Source organism: Aspergillus mulundensis, assembly GCF_003369625.1.
Source record: "Aspergillus mulundensis strain DSM 5745 chromosome Unknown scaffold_6, whole genome shotgun sequence".
Classification (NCBI taxonomy): domain Eukaryota; kingdom Fungi; phylum Ascomycota; class Eurotiomycetes; order Eurotiales; family Aspergillaceae; genus Aspergillus; species Aspergillus mulundensis.
Genome location: NW_020797894.1, coordinates 2,246,686 through 2,272,751, shown reverse-complemented (window position 1 = coordinate 2,272,751; position 26,066 = coordinate 2,246,686). Strand labels below are relative to the sequence as shown.

At 51.4% G+C, this 26,066-nt stretch overlaps 6 protein-coding genes across 6 annotated transcripts; 2 read left to right on the top strand and 4 right to left on the bottom strand.

Moving 5' to 3' along the window:
• Window positions 1-571: 571 nt before the first annotated feature.
• DSM5745_06842 (uncharacterized protein) lies at window positions 572-1,227 on the top strand (the record flags this gene model as incomplete). The annotated part of the gene is made up of 4 exons (XM_026748858.1): window positions 572-577; window positions 716-777; window positions 865-1,020; window positions 1,095-1,227. 4 exons carry the CDS (start codon window positions 572-574, stop codon window positions 1,225-1,227), a joined length of 357 nt encoding a protein of 118 aa, XP_026603162.1.
• Window positions 1,228-1,924: 697 nt separating this feature from the next.
• DSM5745_06841 (uncharacterized protein) lies at window positions 1,925-3,206 on the bottom strand (the record flags this gene model as incomplete). The annotated part of the gene is made up of 4 exons (XM_026748857.1): window positions 1,925-2,847; window positions 2,903-3,010; window positions 3,067-3,120; window positions 3,179-3,206. The coding sequence occupies 4 exons, from the start codon at window positions 3,204-3,206 to the stop codon at window positions 1,925-1,927; spliced, it is 1,113 nt and encodes a 370-aa protein (XP_026603161.1).
• A 1,191-nt stretch (window positions 3,207-4,397) lies between these two features.
• Window positions 4,398-11,418, bottom strand: DSM5745_06840 (uncharacterized protein; the record flags this gene model as incomplete). Its single annotated transcript, XM_026748856.1, has 3 exons — window positions 4,398-5,506; window positions 5,563-10,835; window positions 10,895-11,418. The coding sequence occupies 3 exons, from the start codon at window positions 11,416-11,418 to the stop codon at window positions 4,398-4,400; spliced, it is 6,906 nt and encodes a 2,301-aa protein (XP_026603160.1).
• Window positions 11,419-16,365: 4,947 nt separating this feature from the next.
• DSM5745_06839 (uncharacterized protein) lies at window positions 16,366-17,343 on the bottom strand (the record flags this gene model as incomplete). The annotated part of the gene is made up of 1 exon (XM_026748855.1): window positions 16,366-17,343. One exon carries the CDS (start codon window positions 17,341-17,343, stop codon window positions 16,366-16,368), a length of 978 nt encoding a protein of 325 aa, XP_026603159.1.
• A 606-nt stretch (window positions 17,344-17,949) lies between these two features.
• Window positions 17,950-18,459, top strand: DSM5745_06838 (uncharacterized protein; the record flags this gene model as incomplete). Its single annotated transcript, XM_026748854.1, has 1 exon — window positions 17,950-18,459. The coding sequence occupies one exon, from the start codon at window positions 17,950-17,952 to the stop codon at window positions 18,457-18,459; it is 510 nt and encodes a 169-aa protein (XP_026603158.1).
• A 1,786-nt stretch (window positions 18,460-20,245) lies between these two features.
• On the bottom strand, window positions 20,246-21,106 carry DSM5745_06837 (pirin family protein; the record flags this gene model as incomplete). Its single annotated transcript, XM_026748853.1, has 1 exon — window positions 20,246-21,106. The coding sequence occupies one exon, from the start codon at window positions 21,104-21,106 to the stop codon at window positions 20,246-20,248; it is 861 nt and encodes a 286-aa protein (XP_026603157.1).
• Between the last annotated feature and the right edge of the window lie 4,960 nt (window positions 21,107-26,066).

The window sequence follows — 26,066 nt, the reverse complement described above, 5'->3', positions numbered from 1 at the left end:
AGACACCATGCTCAGGGCAACAGATTTGTGAAATAATATTGCTCAAGTCATAGAAACCTACGGCTTGACGCTTCTTGGCCTGTAGTTCTTGCCAGTAGGCACCTGGCCAACAGGCTGAAGTATTGACATCCGCATATAAGTACCTTTACTTGAAGCGAGTACTTGCAAGAGGTAAAGTTTGCCAATGATCGTGTGTAGTACTATCTTACAGGACCCCGGGGAAAGGTTTAGGGGGACTTTCGCAAGCCACATACTACACGACTTGTAGGTGACAGTGGCCAATATGAACAGAGCCTATCCAAAAGACCCGCAGTCATACTGTCATGCACTGCTGCCCCGCCGCGCGCAAACGTTTTTCATTGCATCATTGCAAGTAAGATATCGGCAGACGTGACCAGCCGATGTGGAAGATGAGTGTGATGTCGGGTCTGGGCTTTCCAGGGCTCCATCACGCCCGGCAAAGTTATAAAAAGAGCAGCATCCCCCGACCTGAACCTGGACTTCCATTATCTCCTACCATCCATCTTTTCCATCACAGAACCTTCCAACAACCATCCCAACGTATAACACAATGGCCGTAAGTTGACGCTTCTATCCACCCCCGTTGATATTCTGCCAATGCTAACCACCGTCATTCACAGCCCAACGAGTTTGTTCGTCTCACCTGTCCACCTCAACATCGAGACAATGCCACTAACCCGTGGATGCTCCACAGATCGTCCTGATCAAGTCCTACACCGAGACCGAGGGCAACTTCTTCCCTCCGCCAGGTACCCAGTAAGCATATCAGACCCGAGCCAAACCTCACACAACTTACAGCACTCAACCCCATGTAATAAACGCTGACACCCGAACCCACTCTAGCTACGAAAATGCGCCCGGCGCCCCCGTCCCCGACGACGCCGCCCCCGTCTTCAAGGCTCTGAACGCAGGCTTCGTAGAGCTCCAAGACCCCCTTATCGCTGGCACGGTCGTTCGGACCCCCGGGCCCCCCGGCGCCCCGGGTGATTATACCATCGAGTAAGCCAAGCACCTTCCTGCTATTACCATGTTGTCTTTCATTGCCCATCATGGTTCTAAGCACTGTCACATAGGACCGTCGCCCATCACCCCGTCGACCGGCAGGATGCCCAGTTCAGGCTGAACGATGCCTGGCGCAATCGTCGGCAGCCCGATGGCAGACGCAACCCGGATGCTGAGATTGCCGTGCTGAACAAGGAGTACTAAGGGGTGTTCCAAGTTTGCGGGTGGGACTTGTTTAGGTGGATAGTTTGAATCACAGTGACTTTGACTTTGCTTGATATCATTGAGCAAATTCCTCTCGTAGAATCGTAGGCTCGCAGAAATTCCTTGTTCGCGTGCTTCTGCAGAAGTAGTTTGGAGAGTACATGTCCCCGAACCAGTTCTGCAAATGGAGGCCTTGACTGTGTTTCAAACCCAACCCCCGCTGCTCCAGCACCTAGGCAGACACTGCAGGCTGCACGACTGTGCACGGGCGCCAGCTGAGCGAGATGAATCTGATCCGATCCTTTTGCAAAACAGACGTTTTCCAAAACTCATCTCACTCAGACAACGCGACCTCCTTCTGCAGAACCATCCCGCTCAACTCAGCCAGCCACGGAGTGCAGGGAGACTGCACAGTGCTGCTTACCAGCCTCCACCAACTCAGTAAAGCAACTGAGTTCTTCCTTGAAAGTGACTGCTCCTTTGCGCCGCCAATTCCTCTATTATCCTTTTCTAGCCCGAGGCTACGCTATCCTGAGTGAGGGCTATTATACCGGACCACAGGATTCAAGGTACTTGTTAAAATCCGGCATCATCGCCGTTGCTCATGGTCTACTCGAATCCACCCCCGCTGGAACGCTCACACATGATACCGAATATATGCACAGACCTTCAACAACGTAAAGGAGTGAAAGCTAGCTCACACCATCTCATCACAACTATACCGTCGATACGGCCACCCCTCACGCCTCCTCTCCGCACGCGAGAGCGCCTGTCCCAAGACAGACAAATGACTGCCATTACGCCGGCGTGCGTCCCGCAGCGATGCCGATCGAAGCGGGAGTCTGAAAAGGGGCGTCCTCGGCTTTTTGGGAGGCTCGAGGGCCGCCCAATCGCCCGCGGCCTGCTTCGTACTATCTGACGCTAGCACGTCCATGGGCAAATGCTCTATCTGAAGCGTCTGTGGTCCCGTGCCGTGAATATGGCTCCGGCTATTGTCTTTTGCCGCTGCCGCGGCTAACAAGCTCAAAAGCTCACGTTGCCTCTTGCCCTCGGTCTGCGTGTCATGAACATAGACGTCCGGGTGGCCGGCTGCATGGCGGACAGAAGACCGCATGACGCCCGCGATACCCAGGGCAACGATAACCGATAGGACAAGCGCAGCCCATTGCAGGATTGGCAGGGCCTTCCCGCCCTCGATCTCGTAGCCGGTGAGCATGTCGGACTCGGCGAGGAACTGGATCGCGGAGAGCGCGACTGTGGTGGAGAGGGCGGATCCGCAGCAGAGCATGCACGCGAGCGCCAGGAATAGCAGCGATAGAGTTGTGGACTTTGCGCTTTGTTTTGTATATCCGATAGCGCGGCCTCGTGTGCGCCTTGCTTTTAGCTGGGATGTTATGAAGAACAGTATACCTAGAGTAAACGCCACGACTGCGCCGGCGAGCACGGGCAGGAATATTTTCGAGGCGAGGGTTACGCCGAGATGGATGAGATCGAGATTTGAGGACGGGTTGGTGTTGTCGGTTGTAGAGCAGAGCCTTCTGGCGAGTGCTGCCTCCGAGGTCCTGGCGATGGGCGTGCATGTCTGGGTGCTGCTTGGCCCGCTGGAAAGACCGCATATCCCTGTGCAGAACATAGATCAGCTTCTGTGCCTTGGGGGCCATAGGAAAATACTTACCAAAGTATGCGACCTTGATTGTGTTCTTGGTCGCGGTGGAGGTAATCTGGACGAGGAACAGATCGGGGATGCCGAGGAATGTGGAAAGACAGCCTGTCAAGGATACGGCTGGTGCTGTTAGCTCGTGTCCAGATGCCCTAGTTTCTGGTGCACACGGTACGTACCGTATAGCACGTATGTTGGGATGAAGAGCAGGTAGAGGAAGACTCGCCTGCTGGCTGTGTATGTCAGTCGGGTTCAGGATGCACACGACAAGCAAACAGTCTGGATACATACCTGAGCATTTTCTTCCGCTAGTAGACATTTTCATGTGTTCTTATTAATGCATGGGAATAGGAATGTCAGGCAGTTCCCTGGTATATAAGCAAAACAAATGAAACAGGGACGACACAATGTGATGGTGTTTGAGAGAGCCTGGCTCGGGCGGAAGTGAGGCTACAACGCCTCTCGTTTCAATCAGAAAAACGAAATATGTGCGTTGTGTGAGACAACCATGCTATATCATGGCGGGTCGTGGCCCCCTGCCCATCTATATGCCAATTGTTCTGGTCTATAAAGGGCGGAGGCGGGGTTCCTTGTTGATTTGATTTGATATAGCCACAGGTCAGAGGTGACGCAAATCGAGATAGACCAGGTCCCAGGAACTGAGGAGCAGATGCGGAGAACGCTAATGATTGATCGACGTCCCTAATTAAGGCGACGACAATGTCTGGGGTTAGGGTTCAAGGGCTGAACAGCCCAATTGTTTGACGCTATTGACCCCGCATAACAAGATTGACCTTTTACTACCCATGGAGATGGTGGGCGTTTATGATGTTCTACGTTTCGATTTATCATGGCCGCTTCTCAAGCAAGTCTACTTGAGTGTGGCGAAATTGGAACGCTCCTGCATTGTCCGCTTCGTAGTACCGATGGAAAGCTGCCACGCCACTAGATACCATATGACATCCACACTTGCTCAAAGGTAGGGCTTTCTGAATACATGTGCAAACCATTTTAGATACGATGTCATTGAAGATTGTCCAGGCAAATTGGAAGAAATACCACGTCCATGGTTGATATCTATCGCCGACAATGTCAGCCACAACAAAAAGAATAAAAGGCCAACGCTATCTATATATGCAATGCACGGAATCTAGAGACAAAACCACAGCAAATATCATACACATCCATCACTCGCTCGCTTCCACAAGCCCAAAAGCACTCTCACCCCTAAGGCCGATTCAGCGTCTCCCGCCGATAAAACAACAAGAACCCCCACGCCGCCAGCAACTGAAAGAACAAGCTGATCCAGAACCACGCATTGCCCACCTTATGCACACTCGTCCCAACATCCGGACTCACCCCGCCGGGCCCAACATTATTCGGGGCAAACCCGCGCGCGCAAATCGTCGCCACAGACCCAATTGCCTGCGCGGCAATCAACACAAAACAAACATGCACGCGGGTCAGCGTTTGCAGGAGAATCATGCCCAGCCCAACCTGCTGAATCTCATCAAGCAACCCCAGCCAAAGCCACAAACACCGGGACGCAATCGCACCGCTCGTCAACGACCCCGCCCAGGGGAGATAGTATCCAATATTGCTGGTCCCCCACCAGATCTGCGCCCAGCGCGGCGCACCAATACTGAGGCCGAAGACAGGGAGGATCCAGCTGTGTTCCTTTGCCAGGAAGCGGAATGCCAGCATGGCGGCGACCCAGAGGAGGACGAAGAAGAGGAGGACAAGCAGGACGACGTGCCAAGTTTTCGCGTGCGACGAGGACCACAGGAAGGACCAGTTGCGCCCTGTCGCGGCGGCGAGGAACCAGTTCTGCACGATCACCATGAAGAAGAACCACAGGACGATCCGTCTCCGCAGGAGAGAGGTGTAGAAGAAGAGGATCTTGCCGGGGGCCTGGCGGTAGAATTTCGGGAGGCCCAGGGCGAGTAGGACGCCGATGACGAAGCACACCAGCGCGATGGGCATCACGACGGCTGTGAGGCGCCAGCTGTTCAGGGCTAACGTCGACACGCCGCCGACCTGCACCGCCGTGACCCGCGAGCTCCAGTACCAGAGTGCAACGGTGTACAGCTGCGACAACCCCTGGATCAACGAAGCGCGGAACATCCAGTCCTTCACGGGCACAGCGCCCTGGTCGCCGAAATTCAGCGCGAAGAAGAAACTCCCACTGCTGCTCGCAACGGCATAAACCCCCGCCGCCACATTCTGCGCCCAGGCGCGACCCAGCGCGGACGCCCCAAACGGCGAAACGCCGATGATCACGAAGGCCGCGGCGTAAATGAACCACGGGACACTGAGCACAATCACGGAAGGAAAGCGGTAGAAGAGCCCCCACCACCCCATCGACGAGACGCAGTAGATCGCCGCAATGATGTACAGCTTCGTCGCGGCCTCGCCGACCTGGCCAACCAGCAGCGTGATCTGGGCGGAATTCGTCGCGATGATCTGGCCGAGGCCCAGGAAGAGGGCGTAGACGGGCCATGTGCCGATCCGCTTGCGCATGAAGCGCTGGATGAACATGGGGCGCTTGTAGCCCAGGCGCGCGAGCCACTGGTCGATTTCGTCGGCGCCGGTGGAGTCGGAGGAGCCGTGGTCGTCGGTCTGGGAGACGGCGTTGTAGGGCGTCAGGGGGAAGGGGTGCTCGCCGCCAGAGATACCGAGGCCTGTGACGGGGCGGTCCTTCTCCTTGGGATGTTTCTTGAGCTGGGCGTCCGTGTACATGTCGAAGAACTTGCGCTCGCTCTTCATAAGATACGTCTCGATGCAGAGGTCCGTGGCCGAGTTCTTCTTGTTCAGGTCTTGAAGCAGGCCCTCGAAGCGTCTTGTGAAGTGGCTCGTGCTGTCTGTGAACGTGGGGTCCACCTTCTGCAGCTCGAAGACCGGCTGGTCGTGGTCGCCTGCGACGGCTGGGAGGGACAGTGTCGAGACGTTCCGGCTGGAGAGGTAGACGGGGTTCGGGGCACGGACGGGCGACGAGTCCCGGGACACAAGACGTGATGAGTCTGGCGTGGAGATGCTCGAGTTTGCGCGCGAGTGGCTGCGGCCGGGGCTGATGGAGAGGCTGGAGTTCGCGCGTGTGTGTGTTGGATTCGGGGCTAGGGTTCCGTCCGGGGAGCGCAGGGACGAGTTCACGGCGGCCATGGCCTCCTCGTGCGTGATGAAGTTCTCCTGCCCCAGCGGCGGCGTCGTGGCGTCTGTGCTCTCGCCGCTGGCGTCGTCGTCGGCCTCTGCTTCGGCGTCGGTCTCAATCGGCTCTTCGAGGACCTGGCTGTTGGTCAGCGACTTCTTGCGCAGCTTCTTGCCCGCGCCCGGTCCGGAGCGTCGACCGAGCGAGAGCTTGCGGCCGAGCATGCTGCCCCTGGTCGCGATGTTGTCAACCTGCATCTGCTGCGCCTCAGCAGCCTGCAGATCCAGCAGCGACGGCTGCGGCGGCGCAAGGCTCGTCCTGCTGGCCATGGCGCTCGACAGACCAGACATGGGCCTCGAGCTCAGCATCATCATGCTCGAATGCCGGGTCCCACCAGCTTGCATATCCCAGTCGCCCTGCTCCGGCAGCGGGCCCGCAACCGTCTCCGCGTTCTTCGCGTGGTGGATCTTGATCGAGCTGCGCTGCAGCACCTCCAGCTTCTGCACCCAGTCCAGGACGGGGAAGCGCTGCTTCGCCGAGTTCGCGCGCATCTCGGCCCGTGTTTCCTCGCTTGAATCTAACGCGGACTTGATTGCCGTGCGCAGCTGGTGCAGGAGGTGCCGTGTGCTGTCTGATTCAACGGTATACCACCACCCCGGCATCTGGCCGAGCCCTCCGATCTTGGACCCGATGCCGAGCGCGCCCTTGCGCCCGAATTCCACGGCAATTAGGCCGAACGGTTCATCGCGCGACGGGATCAGTGCAAAGTCCGCGCCGGAGAAGATATACGGCGGGAGCACGGTAAACTCAGGCTTCGAAAACACCCGGCCAGGAAACATCTCCATGATCCGCGCCAGCTTGATACTCGCCAGTTTCCCGTAGAGGTCAATCAGCGGGCCGATGCAAATCAACTGCGTCTTTGGACGCGCGGAGAGAACGGCCGGCATGACGTCCGCGATCAGGTCAACGCCCTTCTGCTTACTCCAGCGTCCAACAAAGACCAATAAATCGGCCTCTGGATCCTCGGTGAGACCCGCCCACCGCTGCGCCTGCAGTTTGTCATTGATCGCCTCCTGCGTGCTCTGCACAACAACCTCATTCTCGGCCTTTGTGTCCGCAGGATCAGGATTGGGCAGCGCGCCGATTTTACCCAGGGACCAGAAAATCGGGTATCGCGCCCACGAGCGTGCACCGTACTTATCAGAGACACCAACGGCTCCAAAACCGCGCTGGTGCCAGCGGAGATAGCTTGCGCCTGCGTGGAGCAGGTTGAACACGTTGCCGAACTGCGCGTACTTGGTTGCTGTTTCGACGGGGAGGTTGAACACGCTGCACACCTCCTTCTTTTCCTGCTGTGTCCGCAGCGCCCAGAGGCCTTGGAATTCCGCGTTGTGCAGGGACAGGCAGACGGGGATTGTGCGGGTGGGCAGGAGGTACAGCGGCGCCAGACACCCGTGGAAATCGTTGATGTGGTACAGGTCGATACTGGGATTGCGGCGGATCGCTTCGGCGATGCACTGGTTCCAGGCGGAATAGTAGATTGCGCTGTCGAGGTCGTCCATGCGGGGCGGGTAGGGCTCTGCTTTGGTTTGGTGGCGGAAGACAGGCGCATCTAGTAATACATACGTGATATTCTCGACGACGTGGTATTGCACGTTCACGAGGTAGGGCTTGTCCAGCACCGTCACGACGAACGGCTCCACCGGCGTGTCGACGGGGTACTCGATGTCGCCGACGCAGGGGACAACCCAGATGAGGTTCTGGTGCTTGAGGTTGGCGGACATGAGCTGCGCCATCACGCCCAGCCCGCCGATCTTCACCTTGACCTTCCAGTCCGCGATGTCGTATTCCATTGTTGCGATCAGCACGGTGCGCTTGGGCGATGCGCCGGATGCGACGGCGGCCGCGATGTCCGTTGGTTCGGGAGAGGCAGGGCCTGTGCCTGCGAGGTCGAGGCGGGAATCGCTCGCGCCGGCGATGCGGTCTTTCAGCCGCTTGTACAGGACCAGCGGGGCGGTGTCGCTTTCGACCGCGTTGCCGTCTTTGTTGAGCTGGACGCGGTAGAAGGTGCGGATGAAGATGAAGACGCCGGCGGCGCCCATGAGGATTGGGATGGTCCAGAGCAGGATGTACAGGGCCAGCTGGGCCCAGCCGGAGCCGACGGGGAGGAGCTCGTAGTTGAGGTTTGCGTCGTTGAGGGAGATGGTCCAGCCGAGGTGGGGGAAGGGGGGGAGGCCGGTGATGTTGATCACATTGGACGACAGGTACGATGGCGGCAGCTTCTGCACGACGGACGTATTGCCCACGTCGCCGTAGACCTCTGTTGTATCTGGGACGCCCGAGCTGTCCTTCCCCCAGACGTTCAGCTGCCCGACGGCCGGCCACTCGTAGACGAAATCGAACAGCCAGCGGCCCTTGTCGGTGTCGTAGCGGACTTCGTTGTTCAGGCCGCCGTCGTAGCCGTACTGGTTGTACGGGCCGTTCCAGTAGAGGTGTGGGAAGCGGCGAGACGCATTGTCCTTCCAGCCGTAGTCGCCTTCTTGGATGTAGCTGCTGCTGCCGGTGAGTCTGGAGAAGTACTGCACGCGGATGTGCGTGCCGTCCCAGCTGCCCAGGCCTTCTGTTGCGGTGGTGTTGATCTGCACGGTCGTATTACCACCGCTGTACGTCTCCCAGTTTGACCAGGAGCGTCCGAAGTCAGACGAGTACCTGAACTGGTCGGCGCCTGCGGCCTTGTGCTGGACATGATAATCATCGCCGGACTGGTGGACCAGGGTGGAGGAGTAGTTGGCAAAGGTGTTGATGAGCGGGTTCTCGTGCGTGCCAACACGCAGCAGGAACTTGTCGGTGGAGTTGGTGTGGCCATGGGATGGGGAGGTCACATTCTTGACGGTGAGCTGGTGGATGCCGTGGTGGAGGTTGTTGAGCTTCGCAGACCACGTCCACACCGTCGGGATCTCGCCCACGAAGCCGTTGTCTGTTGTTCTGGCCGTGATGCTCGTGCAGTTGACGCTGTCCGTGTCGAGCGTGGCATTGACGCCCTTCTCCGTCTTCGAGTCCAGCACAATCGCCTCCGTGATGTCGTCGCATGTCATGACCGTCGAGTACCCCAGCTGCACCGTCACACTCTCCCCGTCATCGCTGTCCGAGAAGATCCTCGCATCATGCCCAGGCACAAACTCCGTCACCGTCGGCCCAGGATCGACAAAGTCGCTGGCCCTTACATACGCCCGATACTCCCACGGCAGCAACTCCATCTCCTTGACGCACCCATAATCATCATCCGGCCCATCCGCCACAGTCAAGTTATCATACGGGTAAAACAGATTGCGGAGCTTCGTGCCGCTCTCAAACGGCGAGAGCAAGGCCGCCGTCTTATTACTGCACTTCCCATCGCCGTATTTCGTCGTGGCGTTCCCATTCTGATACACCAGCCACAGCTTCTCGTCGGCCCCCGTCCCATTCGCCTGCTTCTGCACGCCGTCAAAGTAGCTCCGCAGCACGCTCCACAACCCCGTAACCGTCGGCGTCGTCGAAGACCCAGGCAGGTAGACGTCCTCCGTCAGCTGCGCGATCGTCTGCAGGTACACGCCGTCGCGGGCAACGGGGTAACGGTCGCGGATCTCGAACATGCGCTTCATGATATTGCGCAGCGGGTGCGCGGGGTTGCGCTGGTCGTACGTGATGCTGATGTCCTCGCATCCGTGCCGCCCCTTCTCCACAGGGAAGTCGTAGAACTTGGACGTGTTGAGGTTGAAGCACCCGTTCGTCCACCACGCCGTCTGCGCGGTCAGCGGCTGCCGCCCGAACATGTAGTTGCTTGCCGTCGCGTCGAACACGTACATCGCCTGCTCCTCGCCCCACAGGATCAGCGGGATGCCGGGCAGGACTAGGGACACTATATTCAGACCAAGCAGGTACTTGTCCGTCCCGTTTGCCACGGCCGGCCACCGGAAGTTATCCTGGTTGCTGACGCCGTACATGTGGCGTGGGTCGAGCTCGCCGGTGAACGCGTTCAGGAAGTCGTTTGTCCGCAGCATTTCGTTCCAGGCTTCGATGAAGTCCGTGGGCAGGTCGTGCCCTGCTACCAGGTTGCCGTCCATGCCGAGGAAGCGCGTCATGGAGCGGTAGATTGTGTAGTGGAAGGCGGAGGCGTCGAGGGCCTGCAGGCCGTCGTCGCGGAGGAAGTTGGCGTCTGAGTCGTTGGTGAGCTTTGCGCCCTCGTAGGCGTTGTCGGGGCGTTGGTCTGGTTGGCGGCCGCGTCCGAGATAGAGACTCCCGAAGACGTCGCCTGATGTGATTTCGCCAGGGAGGAAGAAGTTGTGTTTCCCGTATTTCTTCGCGCAGGTGCGGTATGTTGAGATGATTTCGGCCAGGGGTTCGAGGGTTGCCTGCACGCTCTTGTCGAAGCGGAAGCCATCGATATCCAAACTCGCGATCTGCATGCACGAATGCCGGGTGAGGATGTCGCGGACGGGCTTGTGCCACTCGCGCAGGCGGTCCTGCACGCTCGCAAACTTGGTCAGCTGGCGCTGCCAGTCGGGGAAATTGCCGAAGGCCTCGAGCTCGCCGTATTGGTCGAAGTCGCTGTTGTAGCAGCCTTTCAGGTTCTCGACGCCGCTGTCGGTCAGTGGGTATCCGTCTTCCGCCCAGAATTTGGGATACTCGCATGTCTCGTTGTACGTGTTGCCAAAGCTGAAGTCTGCGTATTGCCGGTCGGAGACCCACTGCACTTCGTACTCGTATGGGGTGAAGTCGGCGGAGTCGTTGAGGTGGCCTTTGAAGCCGATGAGGTTGCTGAGTCTGTACCGACCTTGGTTAGTATCGAAGTGGGAATGTAGGAAGATAGGTATGGGACGTACGTTGCAACTGTATTGTCCACGACGACGTACATGCCGCGCCGGTGAATCTCGGCAATCGCGTTCCTCCAGTCCTCCAGCGTCCCCAGGTGCATGTCCAGCAGCGTCGTGTCCACAGGTGAGTACCCATCATACGCCCAGGGCAGATTCATGAGGTACGTGCCCGCAAAGTAAATGACCTTGAAGCCCATGCCCTGGATGTAATCGAGCGAGTCAAGCAGGCCCGCCAGGTCACCGCCATGGCGCATCTGGTTGGAGGTGATGACATGCTCGAACGCGGTCCCGTTGATGTTGTCGTTGCTCGGATCGCCGTTTGCTATCCGGTCCATGAAGATCGTGTACGTTGGCAGTCGCCAGTTATCCGGCGACGGGTGGTACTCGTGGTTCGGCCATGCTCCCCAGTAGTCGATCGGAGACTCGGCGGATTTGTTTTCGTTGAGGTTGTACTCGACTAGCGATTCGTCGTAGGGCCAGGCGACCGTGAGATGCAGGATGCTGAGGAACGAGAGGAGGAATAGGCGATGCATTGCATCTGGTGCAACGGGAGTACCGCTGCAAAAAACAATAACAGCAATAACAGCAACAGCAGAACGAGTGTCAAGTCAAACGAGTGAATGGGTGTAGAGAGACAAAACCAAAAGACAGAAGATGAAGCCAGCAAAGACTTAACTCTCGTCCCAAGGTTGAAACGTCACTGGCACTGCAGAGACACCGAGCCTTATCGGGCCGACTGAGCGTGTGGATCGAAGTTATATCGGGACTCGGTCCCCCACCTGTTTCACTAGCTATCTCCCTGTTCTATACCATCATTCTTAGGTATTGGAACAGGTTGAGTGTGGTCAGACCCACCTCAGAGTCTGCGAGCCCACCACGAACCGATTGCACGGCGCTGGCTGGCTGCGTTCCAGGTCGCTGTCTCAGACAGAGCAATTGAAACATGGAAAATCTGGATTTGATTGCGAGGCAATTATTAATTGCTCCACGCTGAACCAGTTCCTGACGCTGCCACTTTCCAAAGACTCTTTTACCATACCATGTCTTCGCACTCTATGGTAGTCTCTACAGCAACACACCACCCTCAAACCAGCATGAACAGTGAACACATGCTCACGATAAGCCGAAGGATCCGATCCTGCCCATGCCAGGCCCAAGCTCTGAACCCTGCCCAGTCAAGCGGAGCCGATATCTTTATCTAAGACTTACAACTGCCCTTGGCGGCGAGCTTAGCGTCCCACTATGACTCTGTGGCTGCACTGGCTGGCCATGTAAAGCTCCGCAAATCTCTGTAAATGCCGAGGAGCTATTTTAAGATCCCTTAGTAATGGTATATAAGGCACTCGCCTGGTTTTGCGCCTCACTCAGTCTCATACACCGACTGATTATGGATAGATTGGCGGATCCACCGATCGTCGTGTCGTCGGGCGAGCCCTTTTTGCCAGGTTGGGATTGGGAACATACGAGAGCTGGAGAATTGGGAGATCGAGTAGACAGTCACCAGGATGGTATCTTGGTGCCATTTGAAGTGCTACCTAGCGCTTGTTGTACACGTAACCGACCGCGCGTGTGGCCTTCAACAAATATTCCCTTCAAAGTCGCATGATCTGGTCTTTAGCTGTCGAGGACGAGTCTAGACACGTCAGGGCTATATTCGAGAACATGATACTCCTTGCTCCAGAGTTCTAGAACAGGACTCCCATCTGCACAGACGTATACCTAGAATTAGATACACCCTTACTCTGTCCACCCTGTTGCAAACAGAGAAAACAGCACGCCACCCTGCACTGAACATACGAGGACTGAATATGCAGTTGCACATGTAAAACCAGTATCCTTCAATCTACTTCGAAGAGAAATTAACGGTCGCGATCACAGGGCCAGCGAAGAGGGTTGCATGACCATCCTTTATCGAGGACACGAGCTACGCTGGTGAGAATTACCGACAAAAAGGAATGCAGCTGAGGAGTTGCTTATCTTTGTGATTATTGATCAGTTATCCAAGGACATGGTGTCGTGGCGGCGATTATTAATTCTGAAGCTTGCGGTCGTAAGCCGATATATATTTTCCACCCCTAAGATGCAGCCGCATTCTTCCGCCGTAAGCCCTACCTAACGAGAGCAGGCAACCCGGAGGGGAATTACCAAGATCTGGCTTGAGATGTGCCTTTCCTGACAAACGCAGCCATCGCACTTGATCTGCTCTCGGAACGCGCCATACATCAGGTGCCGGGGCGTACCAATCGTACCTATCCGGTACCCGTCCTATGGTATGACCTGCATATAATGGGGGTACTAAATCTACCACGTTTATGGGGCCGATTGTGCCTCGTTCTCAATACGATTGGTTTTGGCTGATCGGCATAGATCTTGCATGGATGGCGGATTGGCGATTCGAAGCGTGGAGCCCACGTTGAGGGAACTTAAGCTGATCTGACGAAATCTACTTTGGAGTACTCGCGGTTGAGGGCAAGATATAGATATCCACGGTGAGCAATAATGTGACAAACGGGTACTGCGTATCCATCTATGTCGTACGCAGAAATTATCGCGCTGTTCAGGTTATACCCTAGGTATGGAAAGACGATGCAACCACAGCAACTGCATATAATCCATTTCGCAAGCTCCAGACTATATCTAGACGCCCGCTCAGCATTTCGTGACGAAGTGGGTTGATCAGATCTTTGGGGTCTTGATAAAACCGTTGTCATGTAGTCGACGGACCTGGAACTGAAGTTATAAGAGAGACAGTGTCAACTTTGTCCTTTCGTTTTATTCTCACCCAGACATAAAACATGATGATTCAGTCCCGTCACCTCTGCGCCATATAACCTCATCATGGATGATGGGTACTAAGTGCCTATAGATAGGAAACAACCTCACCATCGCAACAGGACCAGCACCAACATTGACGGCATGAAGGGGAAAAGGGAAATTTTCCCCCTGATAAATGATACAAACATCCACGATACCTTCTACACATAGCTAGGTTTTATCCAACCCCCAATATTGAGCTCTTAGGTACATCGTCGCAATAGGTGCAAGACCCTTAAACCTGAAGCACGCTGCGTACGATTTTGGGCGGCCAACTGGAGTGCCAGAGTTCGAGAGATAGCGTGATCTATTCCTGATGCGTCTATAGACACTTTCTTATATAGTTGTTGTATTCCACAGGGCTGAGACATCAAACAGATCTCACTGCGTGCACTGCACGATGGAATCTAAGCAGTCTGAGGTGAGGGTAAGCAGGAAGATCTTCTCGGCCAATCCTATTCAGTTTCACGGGATATGGCTGGAACACAATGTTCGCATGGAAAGTACTCATGAACTTGATGGGAGCATGCCTTTTAAGCTCTTCACTTGGTCTTTGCATTCTTGCATTTGTGGGTAAGAGGGACTTATCAACTCCACTCCCCTGCGTTTCAAGGTCCAAGTATTCATCAGCTTCCATTCGCTTAGCAGAAAAAGCCAAGCAGATAGAATATATCTTTCCCAATCCAGATGTTTTCGAGCTTTATACGGTGAGGGGAATGGTGCTCCATAGTTGCATCGGGATACCTATGCTGTTGGCGGAACTTCTTCAACAACCGTACCTATACTTCTCGGTCAACGTTGCGTTCTCCAAGTTGTCCAGACTTAGGGTACGCAACCCTGACCGGCCGCAGCGGTAATATAGCCTCAGACAATAGCCAGCAACGGCGTAAAGGAGGAGAAACCTTCTTCATAGATAATCTCCCATTCAATCCTTGGGTTCGTGGATGAAACATGTCAGGGCTCACATCGAAACTACGCAGCAACATCCATATGGGCACTGATGATGCAAGGTGACTCAATTCCTCTGTATTTCCGCGGAGCCATGCATCGTAAGTCCAAGAAAAACGGTCCAGGTGTCAAGCAGCGCACTTCGACGGTGTCCGTGCAGAGCTCAAGGTGAGGCAAACCACCCCATGATCTCTCGCATAGATGAGGGCCAATCATCGACCCTGGAACCTCATATCCGACGTGCTTCCTCAGATGGTGGCTTGCGGAGTATGACAGGCTCCGCTCATCACTGCGCCAATTTACACACCATGCCCTATCACGTTCGTTCTCTATACGCTCGACATGATGGTGATATCCGCGGCCCGAGCGTGGTTTCGACATAAAACGGCCAAAGCTCCTCAGTCGTTCCTACTTCGTCTTGTTTCTGCACAAGCCTTTGTTTTTGAATCGCCTTTCAGAATGCCTGTATGTTCGGCTGTCACCATTTCGACTTACCGTGCCACAAGATGAAGGCAGGCTAACCAGCCATTTCCCATCACAGACTCACTTTGTTAGTCCTTTACCCCGAGGCTAATACCACCACCTACCTGTGTATCATCCTGACGTCACATTGATGGCCCTTGCCAGATGATCGTAGCCAACCCTCGCACGAATCACCTGGAGAGCAGAGAGTAAGCAAGTCCCGGTGTTAGGGTGCCATACAATCCAGATGATAATCCATACATTTTTAGGGGAACAGGTCAAGGACCCGTTATGGAGACGGTCTGGGAAGCGCTGCAGGACCTCAACGCCAGGGTCACGACAGTCGACAAGCCTCACTGGCCTGGTTACGCCCTGCCGGTCTGTACCCTGGAGTAAGTCCTTCCGCCCCGAACCCATCAACCTGACTTTCACAACACTTCCAATGTCTGTACTTGGGGCTCTATTCGTACCCTGCCTTATCATCAGCATTAATCTAAGTTTCCGCTCCGCTACTAGAGTGCGGACAGACTCGGATATGGCGAAATCAGCGATCGAGGGCAAACTGAGGGCTGTCTGGGTGGCTTCCCAGCCTCAGGAGTCACCCTACCCGCAAGACGAGATCAAGGTGGGGGTTTGGGAGTAACTCACCACGGATGGTTGTCGCCAGTGCGCTGGAACAACCTGGGCTTTGTGTTTGGTCCTATGCATGCAATGGTTAGAAGAGCGAATTGACCATTTTATGAGTAGGCCTATTGTAGTTTATAATTGCAGCAGCACTTGTTTTACGCATGCGAAGCAGAAACAAGCTTACCTGTATAGAACCTGGACTGTTACGGCAACTATATCAGTACCCCAGCCCCTGCTTCAGATGCCGCGGCCCTGCAGAGTCTGGTACGTGGTATTCTGTGCCTTCCATTCCTCTCGATCCCGATCCTTGTCTAGAGAGCCGTGAATGCATCTAATTAGTTCCTACAGTACCGATATAACTGCCGTCCTGATTCCGGGGGATCCTAGGTGAGTGTTCGAGATTAAGGTTACTGCTAATGATGGCGTAAGGGCTTGGATCTGACCTTGTCTTTCATTCTTCAATAGGCTATGTTTGGTGTACCGATGTAACAGCAGGACAGAATCGCCAGACAGTATCACCGACAACTATCAACAAGATGAAGTGCCTCCACTGCTGTTGGGTCACTCCAAGGCATTTTTCCAAGGAATAAACTCCATTATCCCCAGCCTGAGAGATAGTTCAAATTGCTTCACTTTTCAACCTTGCTCCCTACCTCAGCAGGGCTCGTTAAATCCTGAAAACACCACGGCTGCCATTCGTCCACATGCTCCTCATACCCTAGTTCCCCAAGCCGTCGTTGGACTCTCCGTCTCCAATCATTCGGGTCATCACCAGCTTCCTCGGGGAGATTGAGTCCAGAGCTAATGCGGAACTTCGTACGGATCCAACCTTTCGGAAAGAAACCCGCGAGTTCCCAATCGACGATTCCAACTGAGCCTGTCGTGGGCACGTCTTCAACGATGATATTACCCGGACCAAGATCAGCGTGGTAAAAGACGAACTTCGAACAGTCCATGCCGATCGACTGGCAGCCTTCCAGCAGCGCTTCGGGGGTGAAGTCGTACTCGCCGTGGATCTGGTTCAGATAGGCCTCTGGCACGCCCTTGCCGTCTACACCACCCACATTCTCGCCCTGCCAGGATGCCATTTCGCTGCAGATATCTGCGATGGAATTGACGTAGTGGGTTTTCCATCTCTCATCTAATGACGGCCAGGCCTCTGCCAGTGTTCGGCCTTCGACCCGTGTAAGAACGAGGTAGTACCGGTCGTGGATCTGTTTCTCGTACAGCACACGAGGGATAGCAAAGCTAGGCTGTTTGGAGCGGACGTATGCTATCGTTGTAGACTCTTGTGTTGTATCGCCGACCTTCAGTTTCACCTTCAGGTAGGCGCTGTTTCCGACTGACCAGACTGCAGTGGCGTCGCCGGCGTCATAGACCAACTTGAAGGTTGAATCATCACCCATTACCGGGTTTGCGTGGGGATGCACAGCTGGGGCGTCGATAATGGTATAACTGGCATCGTCCCCGGGATCATACCAGGTTGCAGTCTCGGAATGGCCACAGGTCCGGCGAAGGATCAAGGGGCCGATCAGCCAGGTATTGGGGTCGACCACTCTGATGGAATCTCTGACATGGTTCGCAATGACCTTGGGTATGAAGCTCATGGTTCCAGATAATGGAACGATTAGGTATGGGGTGTTGGATCAAACACCCAGGGCTGGGTGCTGAGGCAGACGGGGGTTGCACAAGGCCCTGGACAGCGCGGGGCTGGGAATGTCATCGGGGTGGCTGGCTGGATAACTTTCTTTAACTGTAATGTTCTACGTATTTTTCCCAACGCTGTATACTGGCTTCATTTATAGCGATATGTGCTCTATCGCCGTTAGTGCCGATTCTTGATATCTTCTTGCAACCATCATTCGTGACGCACCGATCAAGTTCAATCTCGTAATCAGACATAACAGCAATCAGGCTGTTCGAGGAACTAGGACTCAGCCTGGCCTGACTACTAAAGGACTGGCCAGCTGCCCGAAGCGGACAGGCAGATTTGGGCTTTGGTTTCCGGGCGTACTCCAGCCTATCGTGGGATGACTGCAGGTGCCAGTTTAGCGCCGCTGATTGTCTTATAAGGAGCTCATCCGCCGTGAAGACGAGGGGGCGATCGCAATCACTTTCTTTCAGTATCGAGCTAACACTGTAGGGACCCTTTCCCTCGTTCAGTTCATCCACTCTACCTTCCTCGACCGTACACCGGTCGAGCCTTCCCAGCCATGCCTCGGTCGAAGATGTGGATATGCCACGCCTGTGGGAATCTCAATGACTTCGACCTGTTCCCGAGGGATTACTGTATAATTTGCCGCCACGATTGGTGCGATCATTGCACTCCACTGGACAGTGATTCGCGTCGCTTTTACCGTGAATTGTGGGGAATTCATCACCAAGTGACCACAGACCCGCCAGTTACAGTCGCTGAAGACAAATACGAGGTGGACAGCGAGGGAGACGCGGACTCCGATATTTCTGAGACAGCAAGCAGTGTCTTCTCCGACATAACAGGATCCAGCCACACCTCCGCAGATCTCAGAGACATGACAGAAGCCGGAACGAGTATCCTGGTCGATTTACTGTCTGAGGACCGGCTGGTTATCTCCTGTTGCGAAGATGCCCTGCACGGCGCCAGATTCCGGGCGGAAACAGTACAGAACAAGCTGCGACGTCTCCTGAAGCAAAGTGCGATACACATGAAGAGCGATCCGTTTCCTGATCCCTACGACAGGTAGATACTGGTGCCTTTCGTTAGGCGCTTTGCAAGAAACGCGTCTTACCGACTGTGCACAGTTCTCATGGGTGAAGACGGCGCTGCGACTCTGTGCCTCGACGCCCTACCTGACGGACGAGACTAGCGCAGGAAAGTCGAGGAGTATGTGACGCATATCCGCGGGACGTCTAATTCAGACAGCGGCTCTATGAGTGCAATGCGTGGCAACGAATCGGAGTCTGAAAGTGACAGCAATGACGAAGATGATGGCCTGGAGATTGAATTCCCCAACTTGAGCCGTTTACGGCGTGTACTGATGACCTGCGAGTCCACTCAAATACTACGCCGCGACTTGTTCTCCGTCGTCTATCCAGAGCTGCATGAGCGGTTCAAAAGGCTTGCGGCCAAGTGCACGAAGCCAACACACGGACTTCTCAGGTTGCGGGCAATTCGACTGGGGACCGCTCATTGCAGAGCTTCGCTGCGCTGTGCCTGAGGGTATGTCATTTGATCGCGTGGAACCGCGTGGGTGGGTGAACGCCTGCCAAGGGGCCGTTGAGTCCTGGTCCGGCATGAAATGGGATTGGTGGCCATTGAAGCCTTATATGAGAGATCTCGCCGGGAGCTCGGATGAGAAGTGACTTTATTGGCTTTGTGTATGCATCCATGACAGCGGAAACGTGAGGCATTCTGACAGTGCAACTCTAGACTTGTGGCGAGGAGCGGTGGATGGATCTGCCTATCCCGGTTATCTTTCCTCTGACGGGATACAGTGCGTCCAAGAGTATCTGAACGAGACACCCCGGATGCGGGCTTTGAGCCAGTTACTCGAGCACTCCCCGGGATACCAAGGCAGCCCGGCCTCTTCCAACCAGGGCTCGTCCCAGAATCTCACGCCGACACCACTGGCCCAGTCAACCGCCGCCCGTCAGATGAAGCCAGGCCCTCTCCCATCCATACCGAACCAGCCACGCCGAGCTAACGTCAATCAGAGTCTTTCGCCAGTAATCCAGTCTTTGTCCACCCTACAGGGATATGTTCTTCTCTTGGTCAGGGGGAGCGATAGGATTTTCCTCTCGCAGATTCGGGTCCATCAGGTGGATGATAACACGTTCTTCCAGCGACTACGGTCAGATTACTTTCGGCTTTGAGGACGGCTGCGCAATTACTTCAGCGTCTGGCGATACTCTCATTGCGAGTTCTACCAGGTACGTACGATTATTCAGCCCTACTGTTTGGTCATCTGAATGACTGCTTGTTGTTTGATAAATGCGACGATTCCGCCTATGCCCCCAAGGTCAAAGATGATTATCCAAAGACAAAGGATGAACACGAGTACAAGCCAGATCCCATGGACGTCGTTCCCCCAATAACCGCACACGAGTTCTACTCTCGGTTCTACGCATGCTACCGCTCGGACCACTGGGCAGTTCACCTCTTCCACTCCTGTACCAAGTGTACGGGGTGTTCTTCCGGCGCCCTGCAGTTACTCCCAAAAAAGGAAACTCGAGTCGAGGTGCATCGAGACAAGCGTCAGCTCTTCTGGGCATCCACGCCCGTGAGATTGTTTCTTTCCGGTGGGTTGTGGCCTACAATGTTGTATGTCTACTGCCGCTGCTCATCTTCCTTTCCCTCTGGATGTTTCCTCTGGGATATAGGAGCGACTTGCAGAACGCCGCTGTCCCCTTCACAATGATGGCTGGAATGTTGACTCTATTTTGGAGCTTCTTCATTGGCAGTATCAAATTTGGAGGACCTTCATAACATTATCAAACACCTAACAATACAGGATGCAGCATATCCGAAATCTAATCACTATCCAAAACAATAACCTCCGCCTCTGCCTCACCAACACTCTCAACTCCAAGAACATCACCCGCATTGACGCCCGTGATAAACGCTCCATCGCCCTCCGCAAGCACCGCCTCATCCCTCCCATCCAACCGAATCTTCGCCTTCCCCCCCTCCGTCATAGGCAAATGGACATAAACATTCCTCCTCTTAACCTTCTGCACGGCCCCCGCCCCAACAGTCCACTCAAACCTGCCCGTTGGCTCAATAATCCCCGCCCCCATAACAAAATCCGCATGAATCGGAATCGTCTCCGGAATCGCCGGAACAGCCTCCTCCTCTTCTTGAGCACTCGCCCCAACACCCGCCTTAAGCGGACTCAAAATCGGCACGAACCCCCTCCTCTTCGCCCCCTCATCAAAGCTCCGCGTATGGTAATTCGGTTTCAAGCCGTACCTCCACGGCAACGCCCAAATCTGCAAAAAGTGCACGGGCCTGCTACTCTCATTCTGCTCACTATGCGCAATCCCGGTCCCCCCCGTCGTAAACTGCACATCACCCCTCTTCATCCGATAGAAGGCCTTCCCCTGCGCCCCCTCCGCGCCCTTGCGCACCATACTATCGCGGTGCGTCAGCTCGCCCGACAGAATATACGAGAAGATCTCGGCGTCGCGGTGCGGGTGCGTCGGGAAGCCGTTGCGCGCCGCGACGCGGTCTTCGTTGAGCACGCGCAGGGACCCGAAGTTCGTGAAGTTGTGGTCGTAGTAGCTCGCGAAGGAGAAGGTGTGGAAGGTTTTCAGCCACCCGCCGTGTTCGGCGTACCCGCGCTCGGCGGAGCGGCGGGCGAGGATTTTGGCGTGGGTGAGGGGTTTGGACATCCTTGCGTTTCTGGCGTTCTGTTGGATGGGTTATGGAGTGACTGAGGGATGAACGGTGATTCTTTTTTGCAGGGAGGATACTGGTGGTGGTGAGGTCAGAGGGTCTTATAGTTTGGATGGGGTGGGGGTGGGGCTGTTTATAAGCATCGGCTAAGCAGGGAATCGTTGAATACGCAATTCTTATTGGCTGGTGATGAGGTTCGGGTTTATAAGAATCAGCTAAGAATTAGACATGGGTTGGTTCAGGAAGACCCTGCGTATGACTGGAAGAATGGAGAACATGCTTCTATCTCCTCGCTTCTCATCGGCAGGGTGTTGGGGCAAATAAATATATTTGTACCAACCAATCATCTGATCTGGATTTACAAAGTCATCAAGGCTGAAGCTTCGATGGAGGGAGCATGTGTGACGTTCCTCATCAAGGCATCCTACCATATCCGTCCGACTCAACACTTTATCTATCAGAAGATGTAGTTAGTATAAAGTTCCGTATCTTCTCGTCAGTCAACCGCCCGAGGACCGGCGATGTCTAAGGCTCGAGACGCTATTGCATCTACCGCACAATGAGTTGTATGCCTTGGCTTCCATCAATGACCAGTGAACGGGCTAGAATAGTATGTCATAATCAGAAGTCCACGCATTCATTCTGGACAATCATCCGGCCAGAGAATCCCTTGATGTTTTGGACTTGAAACAGGGCTGGGTATAACACGTGACTCACCCTCGAGATACCCTCGACGACTCAACCATCGACGAACAAATCGATTTCGATTTCTAGAACACGTCGGCTTGGCTTACCCGTGGGGCACAGGCCTTTTATAGACCCCTACGAGTTTCTACGTTGCTCAGGAGGTTAAGAAGCAGAAGTCACGTGTTTCTACAGATGGCCCGTCGAACGGAGATAAGCGCCCGGGGGAGAATCCAAGTCCAGTAGAATGCTAATAAGTATGCAGAAGGAAATCCAAACGGGCGACAGCACTACTGATGCCACTGGTTCTACCTGGCTGGAACTCATGTGCCCCAGAACCTAGCTATTGTGGGGATAAGAGCGTACGCTTGAACCATCACAAAGACAGCCTCGGCAAAGTAGACGAATTATGGAAGAGATCACTGAAACAGTGCACTAGGGACAAGACGAGCAAGCAGAGGAAAAACCAGGGCGGAGGAATTGTTTAGCAGGTAAGAAAGCATTTCACAGGGCATCTTATGTTGTCAAAGGAGACCGCAGCGCGGGTCCTGCAGTAGGCACAAGGCGAAGGTAAGTCATAGCAAGTAGCCAGGGCCAGTTAGGTCTCGCCTAGACGCGGCAGGCACCCTCTGAGTTGAGTGCCAGAGAGCCGCGGCTGTACGGGCATCAGGCTGAATGCAAATGCCTGTACCTAGTGCTTCAGATCAAGAAACTCTTCAGGACGCAACCATGCTGTTGTATAGCCTATTGAATACGCCTTGCCGTCCGCTGGGATGCGCACCTATTATCCAGACTCTCTTTATATACCGGTATGAGACTGAATGAGGGTTGGAAAGACGGCTAACGCAGTGAAACGTTCCTTTCACGACCGGGGCTATGGCGCAGCACCGCGACCACCAGGGCCATTGGAGAGTATGGCACTGCCAATGCATACCATAGAGACCAGCGGTTAGTCCGCAAAGCCATGTTCAGCGATCAATAGAGGATAATTTCCACGGCGGACCGGGCCGGCCAGTGGACCCTAACACGAGTGTGAGACATGTCTACGGAAGACGGATTGCTCTACAAGGTGAGTAGGCATGCAGCTGAGACAACAGAACGAAATCTCTCAATTACCTACATACTCCATTCCCATGCATCTTGCCAAGTAATGGCTCGGACACGATTGGCGCAGATTTGCCTAGGCGCCTCGGGTGAACACTGTCCACATCCCGTGTCCGTATCCATGAAAGGTCGCGGCTCTGATTAACTTTGGTCGTACGACGGGGGTGTTTGTGGTCACTTATTTTATGGTTACGTGGGCCGGGGAGCAGGGGGCGAAGAGGCAGTTTGGGACTATGACGGGGATTTGTGCGTTCGGGTTGCTGCTAGTTGGTTTCTTGGAGGTTGCTGGGAGGCGGTTGAGGTGGGCGGGGCCCGCGAGGTTCAAGACGAGGTAAAGAGATACCCAGCCTTGGAAAACTAATGGCACCTAGATCTGCCGTTAGCTCAAGACTTTACTTGTGTCGGTGTATCATAACTTGTGTACTTGAAATTGCTCTAGACTGCGCAGCCTAATGCCATAACTTATGCTGTTCGTCACAAGGTGGTATTGTCATGTTCCATATGGTACTCTGGCAAGTCAGGGTTATTGGGGCTTATAGCTGCAGTTCTTATTGGCCAGTAGAAGCATTGACGAGGCTGGACAACTGGTGGACAGTAGTAGTAGTAGTAGTAATATTTAACGCCCCGGGGATTACTAGGCGTACGCCTATTATTTTAAACCTTTTTTAGGGTATAGGGGCGTGCCACCGCAAGGTAAGTAATTTATTTAAATAATTTATATATAAAAAGGCTTTTTATTTTAAAGGGTAACTTTTGCTAAAGCTTATAAGCTAGTACCTATTTTTTATATATTATTTTTATATATAATTATTAATAGGTATTATTTATTACATGTTTAAGGTTTTAATTATAAAGGGTTTTAAAAACTTACCTTATTATAAAAAAAACATGTTAGCTAAAGCTAGTTATATTAAAAAAAAGTGTTTAAAAAAAAAAAAAACATAGTAAAATAAAAAAAAAACTATTTAATATTAAATTAAATAATTTTAGTAATATTAAAACGCGGGGTGCCCTAGTAAAAATAAATAAATTTATAAAAGTTTATAATTTTAAGTAATAATATAAAGCCCTTAAATTTTAATTTATAAAAATATTTTAAGGCCTTAGCCTTAGTTATTAGTAATATTATAAAATACTAGGGTTATTATAAAAAGTATTATTTAAAGTAATAATAAAAAACTAGGTATTTAGGGCTTTTATTTATTTTATAAAAGTAAATAAGCCTAGTATTTTTATATTAAAAGTACTTATAATATTACTTAAAGTTTTTATATAAAAACTTAAGTATAAGCTAATAATACAAGACTAATTATTTTAATACTAGCTTTAATAATAGCTTAACCTAGTAGGGCTTTAACTTAATAATAAGTTATTATTTATATTAAATAAATAATTTTATAAATATACTTTTTATTACTTAATTTAGGCTATATAATATATTTACTTATATAAGCTATATATTTTATTTATAGTAGGCTAAGCCTTTAAAAAATTAATATTTAAGGGTTATATTTTTATAAAGGCTACCTTATTAACTAGTTTATTTATTAGCTTATTTCTTTTAATATTTATATAACCAGGGGATTATTATAAGCAGACTATATATTAATTTATAAATGAATATAATATTTAAAAAACCTAGTTTAAAAATAGTAAAGGCTACCCGCGTGTGTATTAAATTACTAAAATATTATTAATATAAAGCTAGTAGCACGGCGCTTTAAAAAGCTTTTTAATTACTACCTTTAGTTTTTAAAGCGTGCTAATAACTTTAATGTTATATATATAAAATTAAGTACTAATTATTAATAATTCCTGCACTTAAAGGTATTATTTATAATATATTATAAAACTATAGCCTATATAATAAACCCCTTAATATATTTATTTAAAATTATTACTAAAAATTACTATTTTTATTATTAATAGTGCTTGTTATTATTACTTAAACTTTTTTATAGCTAGCTTTTTAGCCCTACCGCTAGTGGAATTTTTTAGGTATTTTTAAAAGTAATAAAAATAGGCTAGAACTAGCCTAAAAGTCTTTAAAAAAAGTACTTTTATTATTTATATCTTTATTTTAAATTTTTAATATAAGCTAGCGCCTTAACCGCGCAAGATCTTAGGTAATATTACTTATATTATTAGTAGGTTTTAGCTATTAACTAGCCTTAGCCTTAAGGTAAAATATAACCATGCTTTTTTTAATATTATTATTACTAAGGGAAACCTAGCGTTCCTAAAAAGAATTATTATAGGTATTATTTAAAAAACTAAAAGTATATTATAAGTAACTAGTACTAGGGTTTTTTTAATTACTTTAATATACTAGCCTAGTTAGGCACTAACTTTTAAATTTTATGCATGTCTTTTAAGTTTAGTTTTATTATTATACCATGTTTTTATACTATATAATAGGCTAGGAATAATATAAGTAATAATTATTTTATAAAAAAAGTTTATAAGCAGGCCGTGTATTATATATATTAAATTATAAATATATTAGGCTATCACGCGGGCTTTAGTTACTTATTTAATAATATATTAATATTAAAAAAACTATTTATTAAAAAAAATACTTAGCTAGTATAATACAGGCTATTTTTAGCCTAGTACTATAATAATAAAAGTAATTATTAGCTAGTTATTAATTATTAGTAAGGGTAACTTACCATGTTATTTTTAGGTAATATATAATATTTTTAGCTTTTTAAATATAAAGGCTACCTTATTTTATTCCCCCTAGGCTAGCATATTATAAATATTTTTTATTAAAAACTTATAATTTATATAAAGGGAGTTACTTGCATGGCTAAAATAAAAGTTATTTATATAACTAAAGTATAAAATTAGGTTTGCTAGTAATAGCTTAGTAATATATAATAAAAATAATACTAAAAAAGGGGCAAGCCTTATGGTATATTATAATATACTAGGTATATTATTATTATAATAAATTTTAGGTATATTTTCACGCTTTATTTATTAAAAAAACTTATAATTAAGGCTAAAAGCGCGCGAGGCTAGTCTTGCTTTATTATTTATTAAAATAGGTATTATAATAAAATAATATTAAAGGTACCTAAAATATTTATAATAACTATAATAACCTCCTGGTTTTATAAAAGCATTATTTTTATATTATAGGTAAAAAAGGCTACTAAGTTT